Below are 27517 nucleotides of genomic sequence, written 5' to 3'. Positions count from 1 at the left end.
CTACGGCAGAGCAGCAGCAGAATATTAGCAGAGAAAACGTTTACCATATAATTTTCGGAGGTTCCAAGTATTTTCTAAAAAAAAACAATTTAATTAAATATAAATGGGTGGCGGTGATAGAAAGCATCGTTCCCGTTCACGCGAAAGAGAACGATCGCGTGAAAGAGATCGTTCACGTGAAAGGGAACGTGAACGCGCAAGAGATTCTCGTGGTGGCGGTGATAGGAGAACAACCCGATATTCTCGATCCCGTTCTAAGGAACGTTACACTAGTGGCAGAGGTTCCGGCAGGTCCCCTGAAAGATCTTCAAATCGCGATAGGAATCGGGATAGGTCTAAGTCGCGAGAACGCCAAAGGGATTACGAGTCATCACGAAGCCATGACAAGAGACGCGATGAGAACAGGAGCGAAAGACCATCTAAGGATGTAATCATAATCGACGATGATGAACTGGCGGCTGAAGAAGATAAGAAGGAGAAACCCAAAAAGGTTGAACCACTATCTTTGGAAGAGCTATTGGAAAGAAAAAAGAAAGAAGAAGAAGCTCGAAGCAAGCCTGTATTCTTGACCAAAGAACAACGAGCCGCCGAGGCTTTAAAACGCAGACAGGAAGAAGTGGCAGCAATGCGAGCAGGGCAAGCAAGTGGCAGTAGACCTGGAATTTCCGGTGCGTCATCCTCCAGCAGTGCTGTTGATAACAGTTTTAGTATCTCTGCCCGCCGAGTGGATAGAAGTGAACGAGGGTCTGGACGTGAAAGAGAAAAAGAACGAGACAGAGAACGCGAGTCGCGACGGGCAGATGATCTCTCACAAAAAGACAAAGAAAAGGAATTGGAAGCCATAAGAGAACGTTATTTGGGTATTGTTAAGAAGAAAAGAAGGGTCAGACGCTTGAACGACCGCAAATTTGTTTTTGATTGGGATGCAGCCGAGGACACATCGGTTGATTACAATAATCTCTACAAGGAACGTCACCACGTGCAGTTCTATGGACGCGGTAATGTTGCCGGTATAGATATTAAGGAACAGAAAAGAATGCAAAGTCAGTTCTATGGTGATCTTTTGGAAAAACGTCGAACCGAGGCAGAAAAAGAACAAGAGAAAGTTCGTCTCATTAAGGTAAAGCGTAAAGAAGAAAAACAGAAATGGGATGATCGCCATTGGTCCGAAAAAGACATTGATGAAATGACCGAACGCGATTGGCGTATTTTCCGTGAAGATTACAATATAACAATAAAAGGCGGCAAAATACCTAACCCCATTAGGAGTTGGAAAGAATCGGGTTTCCCCAAAGAACTTTTGGAAATCATCGATAGTGTCGGCTACAAAGAACCAACACCCATTCAAAGACAGGCCATACCCATTGGTTTACAGAATCGTGATATAATTGGTGTTGCTGAAACAGGTTCGGGTAAGACGCTGGCTTTTCTAATACCATTGCTGGCCTGGATTCAGTCTTTGCCGAAAATCGAACGTCTTGAGGATGCCGATCAGGGTCCCTATGCTATTATCATGGCTCCCACGCGTGAATTGGCTCAACAAATCGAAGAGGAAACAGTAAAGTTCGGTCAACCATTGGGCATTAGGACGGTTGTTGTTGTGGGTGGTCTATCGCGTGAAGAGCAAGGCTTCCGCTTGCGTATGGGTTGTGAAATTGTTATTGCTACACCTGGTCGTCTCATTGATGTTTTGGAAAATCGCTATTTGGTTTTAAATCAATGTACCTACATTGTATTGGATGAAGCCGATCGTATGATTGACATGGGTTTCGAACCAGATGTCCAGAAAATTTTGGAATATATGCCGGTGACAAATCTTAAACCAGATACAGAAGAAGCTGAAGATGCCTGCAAATTGATGGAAAATTTCTATTCTAAAAAGAAATACAGGTATGTTTGGGAATAGTTCAGAACCATTCGAAAATTTACAACTTTTCCACACACTCTATCTCGGCTTCATTTTTCAGACAAACTGTGATGTTTACAGCTACTATGCCACCCGCAGTTGAACGACTGGCACGCTCTTACTTAAGACGTCCTGCCACTGTGTACATCGGTTCCGTTGGTAAGCCAACCGAACGTACAGAACAAATTGTCTACATGATGGGCGAAAACGACAAACGCAAGAAACTCATCGAAATTCTTAAAAGAGGTGTTGATCCACCAGTCATTATTTTTGTCAATCAAAAGAAGGGTGCCGATGTTTTGGCCAAAGGCCTGGAAAAATTGGGCTACAATGCATGTACGCTTCATGGTGGCAAAGGCCAAGAACAGCGTGAATACGCTTTGGCTTCTTTGAAGGGTGGCAGCAAGGATATATTGGTGGCCACCGATGTGGCTGGCAGAGGTATCGACATTAAAGATGTCTCGTTGGTTATTAACTATGATATGGCCAAAACAATTGAGGATTATACCCATCGTATTGGTCGTACTGGCAGAGCAGGCAAAAATGGTGTGGCTATTTCGTTTGTTACAAAGGATGATAGTGCTCTATTCTATGACTTGAAGCAGGTGGTAATGGCCAGTCCGGTTTCAGTTTGCCCTCCAGAGTTAATGAACCACCCTGATGCCCAACACAAACCGGGTACCGTGGTTACCAAAAAGAGGAGAGAAGAAAAAATTTTCGCATAAAAATATTTGTCGGCATTTTAAATATTAATCGACCAATAAAAATGATATCAAACACAGAGAATTTGTTTTTTAAACAAAATTTTCTATTATCTTATTAATCTTAAAAATAAGGCATGTCGACTGTCTCTTGACTCAAATGGTAAGTATTTATCGTAGAAATTCAATACCACTTCTTCCATTTTAAACCCAAATTTTTGATAGAGTACAACTGCAGGATTTGTGGCAGACACGTGTAGCGTTATATCTTTGGTCATACATGTCTGAAAAAAGGGAATATGAGATGAGTTTAATAGTTAGAAAATCAAAATATTTTCGCCAACCTGTATTAAATGATATAGCATAAACGTTCCTATGCCGCTACGGCGCCAACCGGGTCTAACGGCCATGAAGGATATATAAGCCTCATTAAAACCGACATCGGGCACAAGGAAACCACAGCCAATGACAAGTTTCTTATATAGAGCTACTACACTGTAATCTGGATAGCTCAAACATTCGGACACTAGAAAGAAAAATTTAATTAAAAATATATATGGATTTAAATGAATTAAAAATTTACTATCAATTCCTGGCCAAAATTCTGTTTGCAATAACGAATTAACAGCGGCTATATGATTTGGCCGCACATAGCAAAAGTCTATGGGGGCACGAGATGGATATTTGTTATTGACTTTATATTGTAGTTCACACATAAGCTGTAAAAAAAGAATAAAAGTATTCAAAACTTTCCGAAACATAAATCCAGCTATACATACTTTTAAAAATGGTGGAAAATATTTGCTATTACGAAATATATATGGATGTAAAATCCTCTGAGTATATGGTGATTCAAAGAATTCACATTCGAATGACCCTGCAATACGAGCATGAAATGAACGTTTTTGATCCTTTGATGACAAAGAAATTAACTGAAATTGGAAACAAAACATTATATGGTTTGTAAATTTTGTTTTTAATGATTTTCTTTACCTGATAGCGATCTATATGTCTTGTTTTGTCATTTTGTACCTTGGTCAAATGTCGACCATTAACAAAATCATCCAAATTAAACAAGGGTTTGCCATGGGCTCTTTTCCATTCCCTTATGCAAAGTTTTCGATAAAATCTCCGGACAAATGATGGTATTCGAATCTTACATTTGTCTTCCAATGAAAAGATACGTCGCAATTTTCGCAACAGTTCTTTCTCTTCGTATTCACTCATACGTGTTAAACTATAACGAAAAACACTCAATTACAAAGTATAAAACAACTATCTTATCGACTTACTCCATATTATTTTGTTGCGATTCATTTGACCCATCTTCAGTTAGTTTCTCCTCTTCATCAGAATCTCCTGTATGTCTTTCCACCAACCATGGCCATTGTCGCCTTGGTTGCTTGGTAAATAAACTAGGTTTGCAGTCTTTTAATAGTGATTGTACATCTTCATCATTACATCTATCTTCGTTATCTTCCTCATCATCATCACTGATTTGAGTTTTTTCATCAACAATTTTAGAATTATCGTTTAATTCGCCATCCGATCTTATTTCTTTTTCTTCTTTTATTATTTTCCCAAGCTTCCTAGGACTATGTGAGCCTGTTTTAGTTTCACTACCATCATTCATCAGTTGCTGGAAATTTGTAACTTGAACGATGCGTGGTTGAAATTCTTCATTGTCATCATCGGATTCTTCTTCATCATTATTTTCTTCTTGCTTTTGTGTCAGAGGATGATGTTCAAGTTTTTGTTCTGTTGTTTCGGAATATGTAAGACTTGCTACCATACTAGATGAATCTGTGTTTTCAGTATCAAAATTAGATGTTTCAATTTGGGTATTTTGGAAATTAACTGAATCTTGTATAGGCGAATGATGACTGGAAGGAAGTAACGTAAAAAAAGTAAAACGGGTTTTAGATATGCTCTGTTTTTGATATGTATTACTTACAGTGACATATCAGCTCCCGCAGCATTGATATTTTTTCCAAAACCAATTTCGGAATTTTCCGTATAAATATTTGATGTTGCCTCTGTTTCGGGTTGTGTAAATTGTGTGTTTGTAAAGAAACTATTTAATTTATCGTTAAGTAATAGCTGAACATTAAAATCACTATACAAATGCCCATTTAAATCCATTGATCCAGTTTTAACCGAGGCCGGAATGCTTTCAAGAAAATTAGCATTATCCGTACTTGCCTCCAGTAATGGCATCATATCATTCTTTCCCGCACACTCAACTAATGGCTCGGGAGCAATATTTGGCAGACTATTGAACATATTTAAGTCATCACTGGCTAAACTTTCGGCTAGGAAATCCATTAAACTTGACTGGACGGTGTTCAGTGGCATTGATGGGTCTTCCAGCGGTAACAGGTTATTTGGGTTGTTTATTTTGTTTAACAAATGATCGTCGTCTAAAACATCTAATTGTTTGGCCACTTTTGGTTTACGACCCATGTAAGGCCTGCAAAATTGTAATTGGTTATTATTTTAATTACATGAAGCTAGGTTAGTTTCTTTTTTAAACGCAATAAAACCCTACATCATACGACTGCATGTGTACTTGGTTATTAGCTCGTCCTCTGAGTCGGCACTTTTAATACGCTTCGAATCCTGTTCATTATTTGATGTATCGCTTCCATAGTCTTCTTCTTTTTGGCGTTTATCGTTGCGTATTTGTTGGCGCTCCAAGCATTGCTGTTCATCTAAAATATATATTTTATATAAAGTGAAAAAAAGGTTTTTGATTTCCCCTATCTACAGAGGAATCTTTGTAATTTAAATTTACTCATAATGTAAAAAATCACTAACCCGAGAAAAGCATAAGTCAATTTTTTCACTTACATATACTGAAAATGTATTTTGGGGTTTTGTTGTCAAGGGTGAGTTTCCACCATCCTGTTTCTTCAAAAAGTGTCTGGCCAGAAGTAAAATACTTGGGACTTTAAAGAGAAAATAGATGCAATTTCAAACAAACTTTTTTATTCAACTCGCTCACCTATTGTGCGACAATGCACCCGATATTGATCCTGTCCATTTTTTACGTCTTTTACTAAAGAATCAAAACAAGTTATTATTATAGCCTTAAATATAGGTTGAAAGTCTACCCACATAGTTGGATCAAATAAATAATCCCAATTTTTATCTATGAAATTGACAATGTGTGTTCTCCAATGGAAATATCCATGACGACTTAAGCCCTTCGATTTGATTGAAAGATTGTACAGCGTTAATGTTATGACCATTAGCCAAGGCATACGTTGGCGCACATATTTCTCATGTGTTCCATTGATGACCTCACTAGATGTGGATGGTCCTTCGTAGTGTAATTGCATACACTTGGCACAGGTAAAATCAAAAAAGACATCACCCATTAAGTCACCTGGTCTAGAGCGTCTCAGACACTTCACATGCACATCACCGCCACATTCTCCGCAATGCAAATAGTCGTCATCATTTATGTTCAATGAACAATAGGAGCATTGTAACGTTGTCATCGGTTTTGTGTTAAAATTTTTAATTTTCTTTTCACATCTAAATAATGATTCCGTTTTAACAACAAAAAAATCACACGCCGTATTGTTTGTTTATTTTTGTATGTAGTGTTGCCAGTGGTTCGATAAATGTTATCGATAAGAAGCACGACAACATATCACATAGCAATACATCAAGTTCATGAGGTATAAAGACAAGGGCCTCAATTCGCCTACTGCAAACACCAAAAATATGGCTCAATAAGAAAGTTTGCTCAACTTCAAAGAAAGTAGAAAAATGCCACTCTGTGCTGGAGTTTTATAGTGTCCAAAAGAATTTTAAATATTCAACAGTTGGTTTTTTTTTTTTATTTTTCATTTTTGACAAAATTCTTATATTGGGGAAAACCCGCGAAACGAGAATGGAATTTTGGGGTTATTCCACAAGATTGAATATAAAATATAAAACAATACATTAAGTAGGACAATACATTTTTATCCCAAAGTTGTACAATGTGTTGACCATCAACGTCGAAAATATGCTTTAATTTTGCAACAGTATTTGAAATAATTTCAAATTATCGTATTATTTATTTATAACAATACACACACATACACCAAATGTGTATATGTTTTGACAGAATAAGGGCACCGAAAAGAAAAAATTGTATTTGGGGGGTCTCTTTGTTCTACCTTCTGTAATTGTGCCATGGGCTCTATAAGAAAGGTTGATCAACTTCAAGGAAACTAGAAAAATGCAACTCTGTGCTGTAGTCTTATAGTGTCAAATAGACTTTTTAATATGCAACAGTTGGCTTTGTTTATTTTTATTTTTTTAATAAAATTCTTATATTGGAAAAAAAACTGCGAAACAAGAATGGGATTTCGGGGTTATCCCAAAAGATGAAATCTAAAATAGTAGGACAATACAGTTTAGTCACAAAATTGTACAATTGGCAAATATGTATTTCTGTTGTCCTTAAATTTGAAATAATTTGAAATAATTTTTTTATTTTTTTTTTACAAAATAAGGACTCCGAAAGAAAAAAATGTATTTTTGGGCTAGCTTTGTTCTACCTTCTGTAATTGTGCCATGCCAAATACCTTTGCATTTTCTGTAATTTACCTTGTCAAATTTAACAAGTTCCCATCTCTGATTTGTTTATTTAAAATGAATCAAGGTCTACATAAGGTCAAGCAGGAATACTACTGTTGTCAATAAACTTAGTAGTTTTTGCACTATTGTGATTTGACTCTCTTTGAATTTCAAATCAAAATTGTGATTTTGACAGCAAGCGGTTTTTTTTTTGGACAGCAAGCGCTTGTTAGATAGCTTTCTGGCCGACCTTATGTAGACCTTGCAATGGATTTATGAATAAAAGTATTGTGAAAGGTATACTTCTGAAAAAAAAAAAACTGTAAACAAATGTTTGCATGACTACCTTCTAGTTCTACCATTTCCAAATACCAAGTTTGAGATAATTCTTGGTATACCCCGAACTGAAAAAAGGAAAAATGTTTACTACAATAACTGATTCTCCTTTTATGATATCGAAAAGAATTAGCAAAAATATTAGATTCTTGCAACTTCTGGAACAGAGCATCTGTTTAAAAATGCAGCTATAATCATCAAAATACCAAATATCTTGAGGTACCGTTATATGATGGCTATACGTATGCGTGGAACTGTAGAGCAAATTTTCTGCCATAAGAAGTAGCAGCCATTACGAACTCCAAACACCAAAATTTAAAACAATTCCGTTGAAAAATGTTACACCAACCATAAAAATGTCGAATATCTTTAGGTACTTTTATATAGGGTCTATGCCAAAATTTGGATTTATATGTACAGTTCTCTGCAAGAAAGTTTGGAACAACTCTAGTTTAGTAAAAACTCTTAGATTTTTTCGAAATTTTTTCCAGAGGTAGGTATTTTTACCCTTATCCCGGGAAACTATTTTTTTCTTGGGGGACGGACCCAGGACCCCAGATTTTTGACCCGAAAGTCCGGGATCAAGACCCCACCTGGACCCGGATCCACTTACCCGATATAGACAATATGGGTATCGATGGAAAGCTTATGGAAATACCTATCCAACAAGTGGTCACATGAAGGGGTAAGTTGTCATGGTTCGGAAGTTATAGTCAAATTATCGATTTTTTGGACCCGGATTTTTTATGAAACCCCCAAAAAGTCAAAAAAGGGCCCATTATGGGGGTCAACAAAATTGTTTCCAAATTATAGCTGACACTCTTACCGTTCAAAAATGCTACAATTTGTGCTAATACCTTTTTCGGGTCCAGAGATATGGGTCTTTCCATCCGCATAACCCGATTCAAACCAGTTCATTAAAATGATGTTTTTAATAAAAAAAGTGTTTATTTCGCGTAGCAGTCGTCGGAATAACAAAAGTTTTCTAAATTTGGCTCTTTTTGTAAATAGCCGGCCTCCGGCCGGGTCTTGAGATTTTCACCTATGGGTATGTCCGACACCGGCTAACGCGAACAAAAGGTTCATAATTTCGGCACTTTTTGTAAATAGCCGGCCTTTGGCCGGGGCTTGAGATTTTCTACTCTAGGTATGTCCTACACCGGCAAACGCGAACCAAAGTTTTCTAAATTGGATACCTTTTGTAAGTAGCCGGCCTTCGGCCGGGGTTTGAGATTTTCTCCTCTGGGTATGTCCTAAACCGGCTAACGCGAACCAAAGTTTTCTAAATTTGACACTTTTTGTATATAGCCGGCCTTCGGCCGGGGCTTGAGATTTTCTCCTCTGGGTATGTCCCACACCGGCTAACGCGAACCAAAGTTTTCTAAATTTGACACTTTTTGTAAATAGCCGGCCTTCGGCCGGGACTTGAGATTTTCTCCTCTGGGTATGTCCCACACCGGCTAACGCGAACCCGGACTTACGGGTCAAAAATCTGGGGTCCCAGGTCCGTCCCCCAAGAAAAAAATAGTTTCCCGGGATCATGGTTAAAATACCTACCACTGAAAAAATTTTCGAAAAAATTGAAGAGTTTTTACTAAACTAGAGTTAAGCCGAAAGTTTCATACATACTGGGAACAAATAATCCAAATTTACAACAAAATTTGTTTGCAATTTTGACTAAAACAACCAAAACACCTTAAATCTGTCGGTAAATGATGCCTTCATTCTTAGTTTTGTGCTAAGCTAGAATGATTTCCACAGACGAAAAATCGGACGGGTATTGCTAAATCGACATATAATTTTATACTGATAAAGAATATATTTACTTTGTAGGTTCTTAAATGTATATTTCGATGCGTTACAAACGCAATTAGAAACTCAATATACCCTCCCCTCCATACTGAAGTACTGCGACATAATAAATTAGAAACTCAATATATCCCCTCCATACTGAAGTACTGCGACATAATATTTGCCTCAGCCCTTGGTACTCTCAAGTGTTTACTTTATTGTAACTTCAAAACTTGTAATTCATGTATATCTTTAAAATCGAATTGTCTTATTGCAGTCTGAAATAAGTATAAGAACCGTTACTTTATTTACGTTACCTTTACAGCTAAATTATGTCTATTTCGAAACGCTGAAATTACTAAGCGAGCATTTTTACAGTAGTGATTTGTTATAAAAAAAGTTCGTTTGTATTTCTTTATAAATCGTTGCCTATAACACTCTAAATCTATAATCAACTGTCTGTCTAGTCTGAATCCGAATCAACATTTTCATCGCCATCCGAGTCCTCTTCCAGTTCAGGCATGGGAAAACGTAGTATTGCAGCAATGCCGGTCAATTGGGATAACTGTTCACCCGAAATATGCATGCTGGAAAATATTTTTACATCACCACCGGCGTCTCGGACACTTTCCACAAGCTGTACATATTCTTTGCGCAAATTAACGTCTTGGCAACGAAACAGATTATCCGATATGAGTAGAGTTTCAACGGCCTGAGCTTCCGCAGCTGCCATTACATGTTTTTTACCATAAAAGGCCTTTGATGGTTCACACTGCAACATTGTGTAAAATTGTTCCAACGCCTTAACTTCTCCAGCTGCTTTCGTATCGGAAATTTTCGACATAACCGATGGTTCTTGCATTACCTCTCGCAGTGAATGTTTAAATCCAGATGAGGAATGGACAAGCATAAATTTACTCTTGTTGTCCAGCAACAACTTAATATCTAGCTTAACAGCCTGTTGAAATACGTATTCCATAAACTGATCCTTTACAAAACCGGGAGAGGCAACCAGTACACACTTGACAACATCGAAATTGACATGCCTCAGAATACCCTGCATAACACTTTCATAAAATTTAATGAGGCCCTTTTCATGTTGTTGAATATTTCCCTTTCGTTTGCGTGGTATATTGACTTCGATTTTGCTGCGCACCAATGTCATGCTGGGTGTTATAAGGCAAACATGAGCCAGACCTTCCTGCATGACTACTGCTGCCACATCGGCCGATTGCGTTGGATCACAGGCCATTTCTATACGCTCCAATGCAATAGAATCCCATTCTGGCTTACGCAATTCAAATTTACGATTTAGTTCCAAATCCAATGTGTGATAAGCACCCATTTTAACGTACTGGTTCTCTTCAATGTTACGTCCTTTCAGACGTAGAACACATCCCTGTGTATCAAAATCTATTGTCTCCACTGTAATAGTTAAAGTAGTTCGTACACGGCTGCTTGTGCTGGAACCAGTGGCTGTTTCGTTTTGAACTTTGCGTATTGTTGTGCTGCGGACGCTATCACCCTCGGCAATGAGATTATATGCATGCCACATATCTTCTGATTCTTCGGGTATTAGAACGACGGTGCTAAAAAGAAAGGATGAGCACATGACATTAACAATATTTGTTTTAAGGAAATGGTGTATGGAAGAATACCACACATGCACATTTTTTTGTTAGTGAAATATTTTCTTAAATTCAAAAATTTTTCTGATTTAAAGATTATTGAATACTTGTCACTTACCCCTGACCCTTGTCCACATTTTTGCTAACCAGCTTCATGATGAATTGCTGACTTCTTGAAATTCGTTCCCAATATTATTATTTATCCAACGATCCGATAATCAGGCAATTAAAATGATTTTTACTATATTCTTAGTTCCACAGCTCTTGAAAGACTCGAGATTTTCACCATGTTCATTTATGTAGAAACTGGATTTTTGGAAACCAAGGTAAAGTTCCACCTGAATCGACCGGACCAAACAGCCACTCCACATCAACAGCCAACATATGTTTTTTTCTTTCAGCAGCGTGAGAGAGTTGCCACAGGTTATTTTAATGAAATATCTTTTTTCCAGAGATGGAAGTAATATATTATAAATTTTTCTTAAGTGAAGACTTTTACATTTTTGCAGTTCTGGAAAAGACCAATTGTTAATGGTAATATAATTCAAGCCACACACGATACAACTGGTTGTACAACTTGGAGAGTACTCAAATTGTGTGTTTCGGTCACAAACGATACAACCATGGTAGAAGAATATAGGTAGAAGCATCAACACTTGGAAACATTAATATGTCAACATTTATGATTTTTTTAAAAAAATAAGTTGATTTGTATATGTTTTCTTATACGACACCAATCAGATTTTGTTATAACATGAATTTTTCAACAATTTTTAAAAATTTCAATTTCAATCTTGGTATTCTTCTTCCATTAATACAACTTAGTGTTCAACCCATTGTAGAAGAATATAGGTAGTCGCATCGACACAGCTGCTCGGACAATGAACTGTCAAACCGATTTTGGAACAACCGATATTTGCGCATTTTTGATATCGATTAATCAAAGTCGATCACAGTATCCCTTCAATGTAAACAAACAGTGAGAAATTAAAAAATATCATAAATTAAAGGCATTTGTAAAATATTTGGTCAGTAAACTGTGAAATTCCGACGCAGAGAAACCCGTACCCTAAATATCTCATGATTCATTTAATTGCACCAAAGGTTGCAACATAGGTGGTGAATTTTAATCATTTAATGAAAGATTTCATAACCTAGTGCTGGGACAATTCTATAAACATTCACGCAATATAATTATAATTAAATGCCCAAGAGATATATATAGGTAGAATGGACATAAAGTAAGTCTACGCGAATTCTGTGTCAATTCTCCCCCTAACACTCACCCAATAAATTGTGTTCACGAAATAAGTTTGCCAGATTCGACCTCCAATTTCTTTTTGTCTTGTTTCTTTTTTTTACAGCTAGGAATTGGTAATGTGTATAGAACAGAATGGGTGGAAAACGCTATTATTGTGACTATTGCCAATGCTTTATGATTAACGATATTAAAGTTCGAAAAACGCACAATGATTCCGTGTCACATAAGACTAACAAAATCCGATGCATGCGGAAATTTGATGGTATGGAGAATATTTGCAATTTACTAAAGTACTGGCTGCAATTTTTTGGTTTGATTATTTTCATCTAGATCCGCGTAAAGTTTACGAAGAAGAAATTGCAAAACCAACGTGTCGACACTTCTTAAGAGGATATTGTCGCTTCGATTTGTATTGTCAATCCTCACATTATACACAAAAGGAACTGGATGAATTAAGACTATTAGGTAAATAGAAGGATGTACATCGACAGATATGTAAATTAAAATGTATTCAAGACAACGGGATATATTCTACCCATTTGTTTAAAAGAGCTATATTTGGTGCTATTGTATTCAACTGCATTAGTCAAATCGTCCGATCTAATATTATGTTTTAAAATTTCCGTTACAGGTACTAGCTTGGAAAAGAAAGAAAATAATTCTAGAACAAATGTAAGTGGCATAACTTCGCAGCAAATACTAAACCCTTGGTTGCCATGGACGGAAAATGTTTTGCAAAAAAAGAAACGAACAAAGAAAAACTTACCGCCATCCTTAAGGCCAATAAATTTGAAGAAATTGAAAAAAATCATAAACGACAGCAACTCATGGGGTTAATTTACTTATTAGATTCGTAATTTTGTAATTTTACTATGACAATAATTGTATAACCCTTTCCATTGCACTATCTATATCTAAGCTTAACTTTAATGATTTACCAAATTCATTGAAAAATGTCTTACAATCTTGACCACTAAGATTTTCTGTTCGTGGATCACTCAAATGTGCCAGAAGAAAATATATTAAATGCTCTGTAATAAAAAGTAAAAAAAGGAAAAATATTAGATATTTTCTGCAGTAATTATACCCGATTACTCGTATTTACCCGATTGATTTTCAATGGCAAAGAATAACGCTGTGGAGCCGCTACGCACATCAGTAACTTGCAATAACTTTTGTTTTAAATCAGAATTCTTTATAATGTTTCCATTAGCGGACGCCACATTATCCTCCACAATCATATCTTGGCAGACTTTTTTATAATAATCCTTAAAATCCAGCTTCATAGTTTTTTCATCTGATTCAATTTTATTGTAGTTACGCGTATAGAATATACTTCCAGACAACCGTTTATCCACTCCATTCAATATACATTCGGCCAATAGAAAATTATCTTGTCGCACTGCTAATTGCAGACATGTATAGCCATCATTGTTCAATTCAAGCAGCATTTTCAAGTCTATATGTGACATTAAATGATCCATAGAGTCGGGAACTAAATCATTTAAAACGCACAAGTGTATAATGTTGTTGCCCTGACAATCAACACTATTAGGACGTAAACCATTGGTCAGCAAAAGTTTTATAATTGGGGGTGAGCGATTGTTATTGATGGCTAATTGTAACAAATCCTTCAAAAGAGAAAACAAAATATAATGAGCATATTATTTACATATATAAATAAATAGATTTCGTACCTCATCATCGTCTGTTATTAGCTCATTTAAGTCTACTCGTTTATATTCTTTCCAAATGAGGATTTGTGTTTTTAAAGTTCTATCTTGATCTCTCACAATGCAATCGTAAATAGGCCTAAAAATAAGTAAAGACTATAGTTCAGAGTGTAAATCAATTTGGGGTATTCACAATTTTATACATACAACAAGCCATTTTCCAACGGTACATCAGCTATTATGCAGTCTTTAATAAAACTTTCATACAATTCGTCTTTTCTACTTAAATCCATATCAGTGATCATATTAAAAAGAGTTGAATCGTTTGAACATACCGAGTTCGATCGCCGCCGTTTCGCAGGGCAGTCATTATTTGATTGGGCGATCTCCGGTGTTTGTGATGACGGTTTTCGCTGTACGCTTTTTTCCGACAATAATGACCGCTGTGCAACACGAGATTCTTTATTAGCCTGTGGCTCTGCCACTTTACGTCTACGTTTTCGTTTCTTAGGTGTTGGCGGTCTTGAGTTGTTTGGCGATGTTGGTGTTGATTCTGTTGTATTAGTATTTACTGGTGGAACTAATTCCTTTGAACTGCTGGTTTCCAATATTTCAACTGGATCAGTCTGCGTTTCTTTATTGGCATATTTGGCATTAAGACAACGAACCACTTTTTGTGATATTTCTTTATCTGAGAATCGCATAAGAACACTGAATAGCTCCTTATATTCGTTTAACATATATTTCCGCTGTTGGTAGATGTGCGATGGTTTTTGTTCCATGTCATTTTGAATGGGCGGTTTCATTTCCCTTTTTACAATAACTGTAGCATTTGGCGTTGGAACTTTTACCGTTTCATTTTTAACCACAACAGGGGCATTTGACGTCGGTACCCCTATCATTTCATTTTTAACCATAACTGTTGCACGCGATATGGATTTCTTGGCCATTTCGGTTGTAATAGATAATGGCAATGGACTTCCAACAACAATTGAAATATCTTTGCAAGCACCTGGAGCTTTTTCGGTGGTTGGTTTAATGTTTGGCATTGCTTTAAATGCACTTTGTATTCCGTCTATTGTTTTATCGACAACGTAATGGCAGTTTTGTATCAAAACTTTGTATTTTAATGAACAACTCAATATTTTTATTTTAATTCTTGTAATTCCCCATATTTCTCCTCTAGGGTTGTTTAGGTCGACTTTCGACTTGACGTTAAATGAACTTACGAAAAAAAAAATCGAAAACAGAAAATCGATTTATGAGTTCGTGTAACCGACCTCTTTGTGAAGGAAAAGTTCCTCTTTATAGCGTTACCTAAAATTTGACGTACTAAGTCGACGTTTTTCGTAACTAAAACACATGTATGCATATGAATACATAAATCGTTTATTTGACTGGTTCAAGACATCGGATGTCTTCTTCGTAGAGGAACAAAGGGATTCAGGGATCAGGATCAGGTTGATTTTGTTCGATTTTGGCCCTACGCTCCTAAGCCAGCCGATGACTTTAGCCAGTCAAATATGCTCGTTTGTTGATCTGTTCCAGAACTGCAATAATGTGAATCTTGTTACTATGATAACCGATTTTCCCTTTATGATATCGAAAAAAATTGCAAAACTAGTAGATTCAAAGATTGTAGAAGCCAGTCGATATTTTAAGCCAGCCAAATATGCGCTTTATGTATCCTCACCATTGTTATTTCATTTCCAGATGTCAGAAAAAATGAAGGGACGCGTCTGGTGCCAGAGAGACCCTGAGATTTTATTGAATCTTTGGGCGGAACGAAACGTAATTGCAGATACTGTCGTCTGTAAGGGTTTAAATACATAAAGTGCATCTTCGTAGATGAATAAAGGAGTTTAGGTTGACTTAGTTTGATTTTGGACTAAGGCTCCTTTGTTCATTTCCGAAGAAGCCAGACGATGACTTAAGCCAGCCAGATAAGCGCTTTATTTATTCCCGCCTTAAGGGTGCAAATACATAAAGCGCATATGTGGCTGGCTTTAGTCATCGACTGCCTTCATCGTATATGAACAAAGGAGTTATAGGTTGACTTAATTCTATTTTGGCCCTAGGCACCTCTGTTCATTTCCGAAGAAGCCAGCCGATGACTTAAGATAGACAGATAAGTGCATTATGTATTCCCACCTTAAGGACAAAAATTAAATGCGCATTAAAGTTGAGAATACGTGAAACACTTTTTTGACTGACTTAAGTAATCGGCTGGTTTCTTAGTAAAATAACAGGAGCGTATGTTTAACAAGTGTAAATTATGGCCCAAAATGGAAGTAAGTCCAACTAAGGGTGTAAGTACATAAGAAGCTTGAGGTCATGGGTAGATATATTTTGTGACATTTCATAAAGAGATCACAGAGCCGCACTAAAATCCTGCCATCGTCTTCCATTATAATTTGACATTGATATACCTAGCCATGACTTCAAGCTTTTTATGTACTTGCACCTTAAAGTTCCTTTGTTTTTAGGAAGAAGACAGCCGATGACTTAAATCAGTCAAAAAAAAATAGTTTTACTGTTATTCTTTAAAAATCACACATTTTTGCTCCGCGAATTTTAATGATGTCATTCGTTTTTGGCGAGGGGGTGATGTAATAAGTGTTTTTGGGCGTAGCGTTGTAGCTACGTAAATAGATTTTTTACTGGCTTATGTCATCAGGTGGCTTTTTCGTAAAAGAACAAAGGAGTCTTGAAATAAGTAAGTTAAATTTTTGTTCATAATTTAAACTAGTTTTCCCTAATTTATTTACGAAATCCATTCTGTGGCTTATGCCAGAGAAAAAAGTTCTTCTATGAGTTTTTCTGTTAACACAGATAAATGAAGGAACACAGCTAATTGATCACTAGAGCATTGTAAATCTATATTCAGCTATCGTTTTCTAATGAAAAATTTATCGATTGTTAAAATTCCAACTGTAGATCCCTATTATGGTTCTTCACTTTGAGAATTTTTACGGAGTTTTCTACATTGTTCGTAGATTTGATTTTTTTTAAGATATAATACAGTAAAAAAATTGTCTAAATTATACAACTATCCAGTAAATGTGTAAAAAAGAAAGATAATTAAAAATCGATATCTACCTAAAACGCACATTTGTAAAATACTGAACAATTTTTCGCAGTATGGATCGTAAGTTGTCGCCATATTTTCTTCGCCATGAAATTTTTTATTATTTTCTCTTTTCTACATAAAATAAGATAATTTGCCGGCAGTATAGATATATCTGCATTTAAAATTGTGCTTTTTCATGTTTATTTATGTGGTTTTTATGATATATTCTATATATCTGATATTTGAAGGGGTTGTGTTGCAATTGTAGTGCCTCCAAGAATGTGTGTATGTACACATGTATAATGCTGTGTTGTCGCTTTTAAATTGGGGGCATGGAACAATTCTAATCATGGAGGTTGATACATAAAAATTAATATTTCACATAAAATGATGTGAGTCAAGAGAAATTAATATTCAATGATGGACAAAACTTGTTTGGATTCATATTTTTCAGCAGAAGGATTGGGATAACACATTTTTGTGGGAATGAGTCCATTCGAACCGGCAAAAATTATTTATGGTCCTCCAATCAAGAGGATCAAGAGGAAAGGTGAAGGTTTTACTTTAACCGAACTACATGGGAAAATTTGAATTTTTTTAATTATCGCTGAATGTTTTCATTTTCCTACAATGTAGGTATATTTTATTTAGGGGATGTCCTTTTTTTGCGAGGCATCAGTATTCAATAAATAACTATTTCCTGGATTGCAGGCTTTCGTCCAAAGCTTTAGATTTTGGAAAAGCCTATAGACAGAGGTGATAGTCTTAAGCTTATCCAAAACCACCTTTAATATTCATTTTCGACTGAATTCTCCCGGCCTTCTACAGGGACCTAAGATTCTTTCTCTTAATTAAATGGGCAGATCTATATCAACTACGCATAAATTATAAGCATAAATTATTCGTCGTAAAATCTACTATTTAACCATATTATAATCATATAATTTTTCGGAAAATTAAAAGCCCATCAAAAGATTTCTCGGTGAAACATAAAAACAATGAATACTGTTGATTTGGAAAAATGAAAAAAAAAAACAATTTTGTCGCTACCTGTTCTTAATTTAAACCCAGTAAGGAAAAGTCAAAATTCGGGCGGGGCCGACTATATGATACCCTACACCACTTAGTAGAGCTCTCGTAACAAAATAATTTATTTGAAGTAGATCATACCACCTATTATAGTTAGGTTTCAGAGGGAACTAATATGTGGGAGGTATATCCAATTCTGCATCGATTTTAACTAAATTTGACGGAAACGTTTTAATCTTTTATACTAAAAAACATTGCTTGAGAGAGCATGATATCACTTCGGGAAGGATTGTATTATAAAATATATATCGGAGCCACAAAATGGGAACGTACGTCCCGAATTTCACTCCATTTGGGCTGATATTAGCCATTATTTGCACAATAAACCTAAAATCGGATATACAGGGTGAGATAAAAAAGTGCGACAAAGGCAAACGCACTTTTTTTTAATATTATTGAATGGAAGCAAACATGTCGAAAATAGCATCAAATTTTAGAATAAGTTAAGATTTGTTCGAATTGGTCACCTTTGGCACGAATTGAAATTAAACCGTCACACTCTGCCCGAATGTCGCTCTGCGGTATTTTGGCCCATTCCCGGCGAAGTGCTTGCTTGAGCTGATCGACACTTGGGTATTTTTTGGTGCCAATCTTGCTTTCCAAAATACTCCCGACACAAAATTCCAACGGATTGGTCTCCGGAGATTTTCGTGGCCATTGTGCGCTGGAAATGAAGCGAGGAACCTCATTTTTAACCATTCTTAGGAGGCGGGTGCTGAGTGCGATGGTGCTGAGTCCTGTCCACAGTCTGTGGCCAAAAAGTTTGCGTGCCCAAGGCCTCCAGAATAGTTTCGCGATAATATTCGGCATTCATTCTGATGCCACAGTCGATTAATACGAGCGGAGAGCGATCATCGGCTGTTATGGCGGATCACACCATCACCATAGGCGGCACTTGAGTTCTGATGGCGAACCGAAGTTGTACATTTTCAGCTGACCTCTATGGAAAGTAAACACGATTATTTTGTTTGTTTACAAACAGCTAGACATCGAATGTTTTATCATCGGAGAGAACCAAATTCGCCAGTTCACCACTTTCTGCCAAGCGAGACAACTCTTTAGCTCTTTTGAGTCTATTTTCTTTCAGTTACGGTGTAAGTTCTTGCACTTTTTGGAATTTCAATGGCTTACCCACCTACTGCGACGCGGGTTTCGATCAAGTCGTTTCTTTACTTTTCGAACCATTTCTGCTGATGTCGGGCTACGCTACCAGTATCACGATGGTACGAAACACAACAGATTTATTCACATTTAAATGCTGGGGTTCTCTAACGATAGCCACTTGTGGTTTTCCAGCCAAATATAAAGAACTCACACACACAGGCTTGAATTCCATTGCGAATAATTTTTTTCTGGAAAATTTCATCAAAATGCTTTTCTACACTTGTAAACAATACAATGAACTATCACTGGAATAATTTTAACAGCTGTCGGACGAGTGGCTTATAAATGACAGCAGTCTAAAGTTGGTTGCAGTTTTTTCATCTCACCCTGTATATGGAAGCTATAGCTATACCTGAACCGATTTTCACCAAATTTGATGTATTTACTTTTAGACTAAATTCGATTAGAGGTGCCAAATCAGGTAATTTGAACTTATATTGGCCATTAGGTACACAATTAAAATCGAAATCGATTGAAGATATATGGGAGATATATCTAAATCGGATCCGATTGTGCATTTTGTTCACAAGAATACATGGACAGACGGACTGACATGCATAAATTGACTCAGAAAGTGATTCTATCAAGATCCTCAAAAGAGACTATGGGTCTATCTCGCTTCCTTCTCCATGTTACAAACAAATGCACAAAGACATACTAACCCCAAAAAATTAAAAGCCACGATTTTATTTTATCTACTTCTAGAACGTTTTCGTAATGGAGGAAATAACAACAACGGCGGTCGTGGTACTTATCGCCGTTACAGTCGTTCTCGCTCAAGATCAAGGTAAGAGGAAACCTAAATAATAATAATGCATTATTTTTAACTACCAAAATTATTATTTCAAAATATATAGAGAACGTGGTCGGGAACAAAACTATCGCATGAATCGACGTAATTCTCGATCGCGTTCACGTGAACGTGGTGGTTACAGATATGACAATAACAACGATAACGATCTGTATCGTGATATAATCAATCAAGACTATCAGGATGATAGAAACTCGGGTGGTAATTCACGGGGAAATAGTAAATTTTGTTCTCGTGGAAATGAGGATGATTACTATGATGCCGAGGAACGCTACTACAATGACAGATCAAGAAATCGTGATCGTGATTATGACAATCGAGATAGAAGGTATGATTCGGTTACATAAATAAAATACAAAATAAAAGTGAATGTTATGATGTTATATTATCCTTAACAGAGATCGTGATGGAGGCGGTGATAGGGATAATAAAAATTATGGAGGTTCAAGAGGTGGCAATGGCAATAACAGTAACAATAACAATCGTCGTTATAACACCGACGACCGTGACAGCGATGAAAGTGACGAGACAATGAGTGCCCAATATTATAGCAGTCAAAATCAAAAGCCCTCAAACACCATCATTGTATTTGGTCTGCAACCACATATCACCGAGGCAGATGTATGTTGTCGGTTTTCAGTGTGTGTGATAATAGTTTAATATCTTCATTTTTCAGATCATGAGCTTATTGATTAAAGCAGAAATGGCCCCAGCCGCTATACGCCTCATACGTAAACGTACAACAGGTAGGTTTCATTATCAAAAACTTAAGATAACTTACAGCAAAAAAAAAAAAAAAACAAACAAACGAAAAGTACCAACAAAGCGTAAGTATATGCAAAGGATGAAGCAAAACAAATTCTGCCAGAAGAAATTAAGAAAAAATTAAAAGAAAAACAAAACAGAAACCTATTTCCCTACCTTCTATTTCCAACTTCATACATAACAAAAATTTGTTGATTATTTTACAAAAACATTTTGTATTTGCTTCTTATTCAAATTATTTAGGTGCATCACGTGGTTTTGCATTCGTCGAGTTTAATACGACTAAAGAAGCAGCACACTGGATGGAGTATACTCAGGTATCAACAACACAATTAAAAGCAAACAAAAAACAAACAAAAAGAGTTATGAAATGAAGTGGAGGTGTAAAGTAAAATAATAATAAAGTAATGATGATGGTTATTACGGACGGACTAAATACCTTTGGACTCTTAACAAGGACAATGACTGGGAGCAAATTTCGTTAGAATTTTCAACATCGTGAAAGAAGAAGTAAAAAAAAAAACATCCAAGTTCGCCTTATATAGTCCCCCCATGTAAGGCGTTTAATTTGAGAGGTATTATTCAAGGGTTTTTTTTAATTTTTCAAATTCCTTCAAAATGGTAGATGGTATTAAAAGTTCGACCCAGTCGTGTTCCATCATAAGTAATTTTTTGTTACAGGTTGTAGTACCCATTACGAGGTTAGGTTAAAGGATGCGAGGTTGTATATACAACCACTCCATTGGGAGAGCTATTGGTGCATTGTGTTCATCCTAATTTAAAAAGATAGGAGAATATAATAGAGGGAAGGAAAATAAAAGCGGATAGTGAAGAAGTGAGAATCTAAATAAAGAGTGGAGAAGTTAGTAGGTTTGCATCCATGGTATATCAGCTTATCGTCCTTAGCCATTTTAGCCTTCTGGGTAACTGAAGAATGACTGCTGGCTCGATGTCGGAGAGTTAGGACAAGTCTGGCAGAATTTGCTTACCCAGTAGCCTCTGTCTCACTCCTATAAGAGTTGGGCAGTGGCAGAGTAAGTGTTCCACCGTCTCAGTTTTTTCCTCGTCCTGACAAAGCCTGCAGTATTCAGTGTCGTCACCCCCACTCCCCATTTGGATGTCATGGCATTTATGTTGCAGACTCCTGTAATTATGTCCACCACAAGCTTCAAGTCCAGCTTCGTCAATGATATGGGTGATCTAGATCTTCTTTCGGAGTTCACCGGCCAAATCTTCTTGGAGACATTACATCCTCTTCCAGTTAGCCAGTTCTGTTGAAATTTCCCAAGATAATGCCTTTATATGGGGGCTACCTTTATATGGGGGCTATGGGGGCTACCTTTATATGGGGGCTATGGGAGGTATCTTTATATTCGGGCCATGTGAAAACGTGGATCTATTTCTGGCAAAATACACATGTGTGCAAAGTTTTAGACTTCTTTCTCAATTCGATCTAAAGGTAGCGTGATTACAACAGATAGAAACACTGACAGAGGGACATCCCTAAATCGACTTAAAATTTTACGGTGAACAGGAATAATACACTTTGTTGGGTCTGTCATCAGTATTTCGAGGAATTACAAATGGAATGACCTTTGTTGACCTTTCTGGATTTTTACGAAACCAATTTTCAAATGTTTTATCGCGCCATGAATTAAACTAAACTCTATAAAAATCTTGAGAGTCTTTCCGGAGGTTTTTCCTTAAGAGTAGACTTTGCACAAAGGATTCCATAGATAGTTTTTAGAAGACTTCCGCGAATATAAAATGATTTCAAAGATATTTTATAGCGGGAAGATTAAATAGGTTTCATTAAGATGAGAGGAAAACTGAAAAAGTCGTGATCTCTTGACACTGACTCATTCAAAAGTCCATTAAAATATAGACATACCCAACGAAGGAATCGTGACATTTTTTTGGCAGACGTCTGACCGACCATACATCACCATCATAAAAGGGAAATTATCGTATATGTGTGTGAGTGTTTATGGATATAAACCACCTTCCAACCATGCGAGTGAGACACTTCAAATAACCAAAAAAGAAAACTTAGAAGAGCCGACCCACAAACAAAAGGCACTACTTTGTGAAAGCAAAGCGAAACGTTGAAATGATATCCATCATACCGGTGACTTGTGTAGTCTGTGGAATGTTGACTTTTGAATAATGTTGAACTAATGTGGAATTTTTCTTTTTTCTTTCTCTCCCCATTATAGGGTATTTTGCAACTGAACGAAACATGTCGTGCTACATTGCAATATAGTCTTCTAAAGGATTGGCATTGTGGCAAGGTTGGTGTTATGCTCATAATATTTCTAAACTAAGGATTTAAAACAACGCAAAAACTAATTTTTTTGTTTATTACAGTGTGGTCTTTTTAATTTCAAACGTCGTGGAAATTGCTTCAGATGTCATGCTTCGCGCGATGAAGGCGAACAATCTGGCTCAGTTGATGATGAAGATATGTCGCTTGGCCATAACTCAAAAGATAGCAATTCAAAGCGCAGCGAATGGTATTGTGGCAAGGTAAGAAAAATTTAAACCAAAAAAGAAAACAATTTATATTAATGTGCTTTCCCTTGCAGTGCAACGTCTTTAACTTCCGACGCCGCGACAGTTGTTACAAATGCCTTGCCTCACGTGGCGACAGTTCATACGGCGAGGGCAGCGATGAAATAAGCAACATTCTTACCAAAAGTATACATATTCACAAAATTTTTCATCTATTCTTAAGAACAGTTTACAAAAATACTAGTTTATTGAAACAGGCATCTAACCAATTTGCAATAATTTCACAAAAGATAAAATGCTATATATCTGAAGAGATACACATTTTTTTGTCCTATTGTTCTGTTCCTTTGTAAAAGTTGTTAATCGAAAAATGTTAATCACAATGAAACTCCTCCCTACTTCTACCAATTCAATGCAGAAATTATGTTACGTAATTTGGATGTGCTGACCAATGAGGAGGGGGTTTTAACAGCCATCACAAAACATGCACCTGATTTGGCCAAGAAAATAACCAAGGTTCTTGTGTCGCGTGATGCCCTTACACAAACATCACGGGGAATATGCTATCTAAATTTTGATACATTGGTCGATTCCATGAATATGCACAATTTGTTGAGTACATTGGAACCGCCTCTAACAATTGACGAAAAAGAGGGTGAGTACAAATGAATTGAACCTATGCTTAGAAAGTTGGCTTATCACTGATCTGTTTTGTAGTTCTTGTAACATATTGTGTGGATCATGAAAATCGCCAGATTGTACCTAAAAAGAAAACCGAATCATCAGACGGCTCAGGGGGAAAATCTTCGCAGTCAGTGATTGGACCAATGACCGCTGCTGAGAGTAATGCGGCAGCATCTCTTTCCTCGGTGGCAGCTCAATATACGCTGGATGATGTACCACGTTTAGCTGAATATAGTGCTTCCCTCTATGCTACAACACCAGCAGAACATGCTCAATATTTACAATATTATACTGAATATTATATGTCCGAAATTAGTAGTGGCTGTTATTCGAATTTGCCGACCGATGGTCAGGTTACCGAAGCAAATTCCGGAGCTGCTGTTGCTCTTTCGGCCATTAAGAGAAAACAGGCCAAAATGAATAGCATTGAAACAACGGCAACAGCTGCGGCGGCGGCTGCCGCGGCTGCAGCAGCAGCTGCTGCCTCTGCCCTACGACCGGCAGTGGTAACACCAAAAGGCAATGATGGCAAAATATATCGTAAGTCTTGCAATTGTCTAGAGTCGAATGCATTTCTGCCACACCGAAATGATTTTTATTTCAGCCACTCCCGATGTATCACTATATCAATATGATGAAACCTCTGGTTATTATTACGATCCCACAACTGGATTATATTATGATGCTCATTCCCAATACTATTACAATAACGAAACTGGAGCCTATCTATATTGGGATCAACGTAAAAGTACCTATACACTGGCAACACCTGCTGCAGTAACGGCCTCCGTACAGGCCGCAGTTCAGCAAGAAACTGAAGCTAATACTTCAAATTCGGCTTCAACCGCTACCGCCGATGAAGGCGAAACCAAGAAAGAGAAAAAAGAAGGCAGCGGCAACAAACACGATAAGGTAAAAGTCGCCAAAAAGATTGTAAAAGACATGGAGAAATGGGCCAAACAGTTGAATCAAAAGAAGGATTATGTACCCATAGCCCCGCCCCAGCCAACACAAACTTCCATTGATGCTGCCAGAACATCAACAAGTTCCGGCGGTAGTGGCAGTGGTTATGCCGATGTGGGTTTCTCCATATTAGAAAAGAAGGCCAGCAACAAGTTGTCACCTAATTTTATGTCACCTATGACACTGAGTGCACCAAACAAACTTATACCAGCATATGGTTCCGATTCGGAAGAGGATGTACCGCCTACAATGTCACATAAGGGCCCTTCTGCAGTGGGAGAGGCGAGCGAAAAGGATTATGTTGATTTCCAAAAACTTACATGTTTACTATGTAAAAGAGCATTCCAATCGTTGGAAATCCTGCAGAAACATTTAAAAATGTCCAATTTACATAAGGAGAATTTGGCTAAATTGAATTCATCGAGGGGTGCGGGAGGTGGCGGTGGTGCCGGAAGTTCAATGCACATGGATGGTGATAAGGATTCATTGGCAGCGGCTTTGTCGTAAGTGTTTTTTTCAAAACAAGCAATGTTTTTATAGTTTGATTTGATTTGTTTTCGTCTATAGTTATCGAGATCGAGCCAAAGAAAGAAGACAAAAGTATGGTGAATATGATCCACCACCACCAAATCCCAGCAGAGAATTCTTTGAAAAAGAAATAAAAAGTTTAACGTCGCGTACATCGGAAGCAGCCCCCGTTATGCCAATTGGTTCGAACAACGTAGGCAATCGGCTGTTGCAGAAAATGGGTTGGTCCGAAGGCCAGGGGTTGGGTCGCAAAAATCAAGGGCGAACAAATATTATTGAGGTGAATATATGGGCAAAATAACGAAGGCATTTCGAAATACAATTCATTCATTGAATCTTTCTTTTAGGCGAATACCCGTAATTCAACAGCTGGTTTAGGTGTTCATTCAGGTGCCGGACCCAATGATGATTACAAGACTTATATAAAGAAAATGATGAAATCGCGTTATGAATCCGTATGAACCTGCCTTTGCCCATCCGTACAATGTTTTATACTGTATCTCAAGATATCACCATCAATTTTTTTATTGATTTTATTTGTTTTATTTCTTCACGTAAGCTCTAATAACAATTATGTAGTGTCGTAGTCTTTAGTTTGTTTTAAAACATCTAAATTTCTTCCTAGAACAAAATCTTAGAATAATTTTCTTGAATATAATATTCAATAAAATCCCTGAATTATAAAATTATAGTTATTTACTACACGTATAGATAAATACAAATATTTGTAACATTTCAGTCAATTGCAACAAATTTTAATAAAATTGACATTAAAAAGTATATCTTGTAGCTATGGTGGGTGGTTAATTTTATTAGAAATCTTGAAGTTGTGGCTCAATTATTTCAAGGATGTCCAGAAGATGCACTTCTATTATTTGGTTCATCACAAGTAACTGCATGGACCACTGCTTCCCATTTCTGATTGGGTGCAATGCAAGACAGATGTATTTTGTACTCACATCAGTAATATATTACAACAAATGAGATTGTCACGCTAAACTTCCTAAAAATATACCTGACTATGTCTGTTATAAACATTAGATCTGAATTGGTACAAGGCCAAATGCAAGGAGGTCTAAAACGGCATATCGGCGAACAGTAAACTACAGTAGATTGGGAATCCAAGAGCTGAAACTTATCAGGACGTAGCTGAAGTTCCTTAGGAAAAAGGCAACGACTGAGGGAAACCCTGATCGTCTGTAATGGTGGTATCGATGGAAAATTTAACAATGTGTACCACTTAGTACACATAAGTACGAATTTACAAACCTACCCACATACCTCAGTCCTACAATGCAATAGTAATATTATTTTCGAATTTCAAGGTTTCAAATCAAATGGTCCTCCCAAATATAGTACCATTTAGTACACATCATGGTACAATAAAGAGAAGGTAGGCCAATTTTGAAAAAATTGGAAGTATAGAGGTCTACCTGTCTGGCTTGTAATGTCAGAATTAGTATCAAAACAATGAAAAATCAAAGAACAGTAAACTACCGTAGATTGGGGATCCAGGAACTGAAACTTATCAGGACGTAGCTGAAGTTCCTTAGGAAAAAGGCAACGACTGCGGGAAACCCTGATCGTCTGTAATGGTGGTATCGATGGAAAATTTAACAATGTGTACCACTTAGTACACATAAGTACGAATTTACAAACCTACCCACATACCTCAGTCCTACAATGCAATAGTAATATTATTTTCGAATTTCAAGGTTTCAAATCAAATGGTCCTCCCAAATATAGAACCATTTAGTACACATCATGGTACAATAAAGAGAAGGTAGGCCAACTTTGAAAAAATTGGAAGTATAGAGGTCTACCTGTCTGGCTTGTAATGTCAGAATTAGTATCAAAACAATGAAAAATCAAAGAACAGTAAACTACCGTAGATTGGGGATCCAGGAACTGAAACTTATCAGGACGTAGCTGAAGTTCCTTAGGAAAAAGGCAACGACTGCGGGAAACCCTGATCGTCTGGAATGGTGGTATCGATGAAAAATTTAACAATGTGTACCATTTAGTACACATAAGTACAAATTTCCAAAACTATCTGCATTC

The 27517-nt window shown here is 36.8% G+C and overlaps 6 protein-coding genes across 6 annotated transcripts; 3 read left to right on the top strand and 3 right to left on the bottom strand.

Moving 5' to 3' along the window:
- LOC101888978 (probable ATP-dependent RNA helicase DDX23) lies at positions 1-2710 on the top strand. Its single transcript, XM_005191908.4, has 2 exons — positions 1-1890; positions 1968-2710. The coding sequence occupies exons 1-2, from the start codon at positions 104-106 to the stop codon at positions 2629-2631; spliced, it is 2451 nt and encodes an 816-aa protein (XP_005191965.1). The 5' UTR covers positions 1-103; the 3' UTR covers positions 2632-2710.
- LOC101889159 (cysteine-rich protein 2-binding protein) lies at positions 2693-6229 on the bottom strand. Its single transcript, XM_005191909.4, has 11 exons — positions 5725-6229; positions 5612-5665; positions 5458-5555; positions 5156-5318; positions 4562-5077; positions 3900-4490; positions 3601-3844; positions 3387-3539; positions 3191-3326; positions 2952-3133; positions 2693-2891 (listed from the first exon to the last, which is right to left on the bottom strand). Exons 1-11 carry the CDS (start codon positions 6108-6110, stop codon positions 2718-2720), a joined length of 2697 nt encoding a protein of 898 aa, XP_005191966.1. The 5' UTR covers positions 6111-6229; the 3' UTR covers positions 2693-2717.
- Positions 6230-9453: 3224 nt separating this feature from the next.
- LOC101889236 (protein pelota) lies at positions 9454-11341 on the bottom strand. The gene is made up of 2 exons (XM_005182007.4): positions 11056-11341; positions 9454-10898 (listed from the first exon to the last, which is right to left on the bottom strand). Exons 1-2 carry the CDS (start codon positions 11091-11093, stop codon positions 9773-9775), a joined length of 1164 nt encoding a protein of 387 aa, XP_005182064.1. The 5' UTR covers positions 11094-11341; the 3' UTR covers positions 9454-9772.
- A 539-nt stretch (positions 11342-11880) lies between these two features.
- Positions 11881-13257, top strand: LOC101889581 (zinc finger matrin-type protein 5). The gene is made up of 4 exons (XM_005182009.4): positions 11881-12178; positions 12302-12460; positions 12529-12663; positions 12830-13257. The coding sequence occupies exons 2-4, from the start codon at positions 12331-12333 to the stop codon at positions 13033-13035; spliced, it is 471 nt and encodes a 156-aa protein (XP_005182066.1). The 5' UTR covers positions 11881-12178; positions 12302-12330; the 3' UTR covers positions 13036-13257.
- LOC101889410 (uncharacterized) lies at positions 13007-15087 on the bottom strand. Its single transcript, XM_005182008.4, has 4 exons — positions 14079-15087; positions 13896-14010; positions 13304-13829; positions 13007-13229 (listed from the first exon to the last, which is right to left on the bottom strand). Exons 1-4 carry the CDS (start codon positions 14918-14920, stop codon positions 13069-13071), a joined length of 1644 nt encoding a protein of 547 aa, XP_005182065.1. The 5' UTR covers positions 14921-15087; the 3' UTR covers positions 13007-13068.
- A 1728-nt stretch (positions 15088-16815) lies between these two features.
- LOC101889866 (RNA-binding protein 5) lies at positions 16816-26236 on the top strand. The gene is made up of 14 exons (XM_005182011.4): positions 16816-17019; positions 19900-19981; positions 20052-20333; positions 20404-20626; positions 20682-20751; positions 21014-21087; positions 22987-23061; positions 23138-23296; positions 23356-23467; positions 23700-23936; positions 23999-24505; positions 24570-25431; positions 25496-25736; positions 25804-26236. Exons 1-14 carry the CDS (start codon positions 17013-17015, stop codon positions 25915-25917), a joined length of 3045 nt encoding a protein of 1014 aa, XP_005182068.1. The 5' UTR covers positions 16816-17012; the 3' UTR covers positions 25918-26236.
- Positions 26237-27517: the final 1281 nt, after the last annotated feature.

The sequence above is a fragment of the Musca domestica genome, unplaced genomic scaffold (assembly GCF_030504385.1).
Source record: "Musca domestica strain aabys unplaced genomic scaffold, Musca_domestica.polishedcontigs.V.1.1 3, whole genome shotgun sequence".
Classification (NCBI taxonomy): Eukaryota; Metazoa; Arthropoda; class Insecta; order Diptera; family Muscidae; genus Musca; species Musca domestica.
The sequence above is the reverse complement of the archived record's forward strand: the minus strand, read 5'-3'. Positions and strand labels throughout refer to the sequence as shown.

Excerpts from the sequence above, each read along its gene's own strand:
- LOC101889410 (XM_005182008.4), bottom strand. The coding sequence starts at position 14,920 with ATGCCAAACATTAAACCAACCACCGAAAAAGCTCCAGGTGCTTGCAAA. Across the intron at positions 13,830-13,895 it reads TAATAACAGACGATGATGAG|GATTTGTTACAATTAGCCAT; the intron begins GTACGAAATCTA and ends TCTCTTTTGAAG. Across the intron at positions 13,230-13,303 it reads TGCCATTGAAAATCAATCGG|AGCATTTAATATATTTTCTT; the intron begins GTAAATACGAGT and ends TTTTTATTACAG.
- LOC101889159 (XM_005191909.4), bottom strand. The coding sequence starts at position 6,110 with ATGACAACGTTACAATGCTCCTATTGTTCATTGAACATAAATGATGAC. Across the intron at positions 5,666-5,724 it reads TATTTATTTGATCCAACTAT|TAAAAGACGTAAAAAATGGA; the intron begins GTGGGTAGACTT and ends TTGATTCTTTAG. Across the intron at positions 4,491-4,561 it reads GCGGGAGCTGATATGTCACT|TCATCATTCGCCTATACAAG; the intron begins GTAAGTAATACA and ends ACTTCCTTCCAG.
- LOC101889581 (XM_005182009.4), top strand. The coding sequence starts at position 12,331 with ATGGGTGGAAAACGCTATTATTGTGACTATTGCCAATGCTTTATGATT. Across the intron at positions 12,461-12,528 it reads ATGCATGCGGAAATTTGATG|ATCCGCGTAAAGTTTACGAA; the intron begins GTATGGAGAATA and ends ATTTTCATCTAG. Across the intron at positions 12,664-12,829 it reads GGATGAATTAAGACTATTAG|GTACTAGCTTGGAAAAGAAA; the intron begins GTAAATAGAAGG and ends TTTCCGTTACAG.
- LOC101889236 (XM_005182007.4), bottom strand. The coding sequence starts at position 11,093 with ATGAAGCTGGTTAGCAAAAATGTGGACAAGGGTCAGGG. Across the intron at positions 10,899-11,055 it reads AATGTGGACAAGGGTCAGGG|CACCGTCGTTCTAATACCCG; the intron begins GTAAGTGACAAG and ends CTTTCTTTTTAG.
- LOC101888978 (XM_005191908.4), top strand. The coding sequence starts at position 104 with ATGGGTGGCGGTGATAGAAAGCATCGTTCCCGTTCACGCGAAAGAGAA. Across the intron at positions 1,891-1,967 it reads TATTCTAAAAAGAAATACAG|ACAAACTGTGATGTTTACAG; the intron begins GTATGTTTGGGA and ends TTCATTTTTCAG.
- LOC101889866 (XM_005182011.4), top strand. Across the intron at positions 21,088-22,986 it reads ACTGGATGGAGTATACTCAG|GGTATTTTGCAACTGAACGA; the intron begins GTATCAACAACA and ends TCCCCATTATAG. Across the intron at positions 25,737-25,803 it reads GGCGAACAAATATTATTGAG|GCGAATACCCGTAATTCAAC; the intron begins GTGAATATATGG and ends TCTTTCTTTTAG.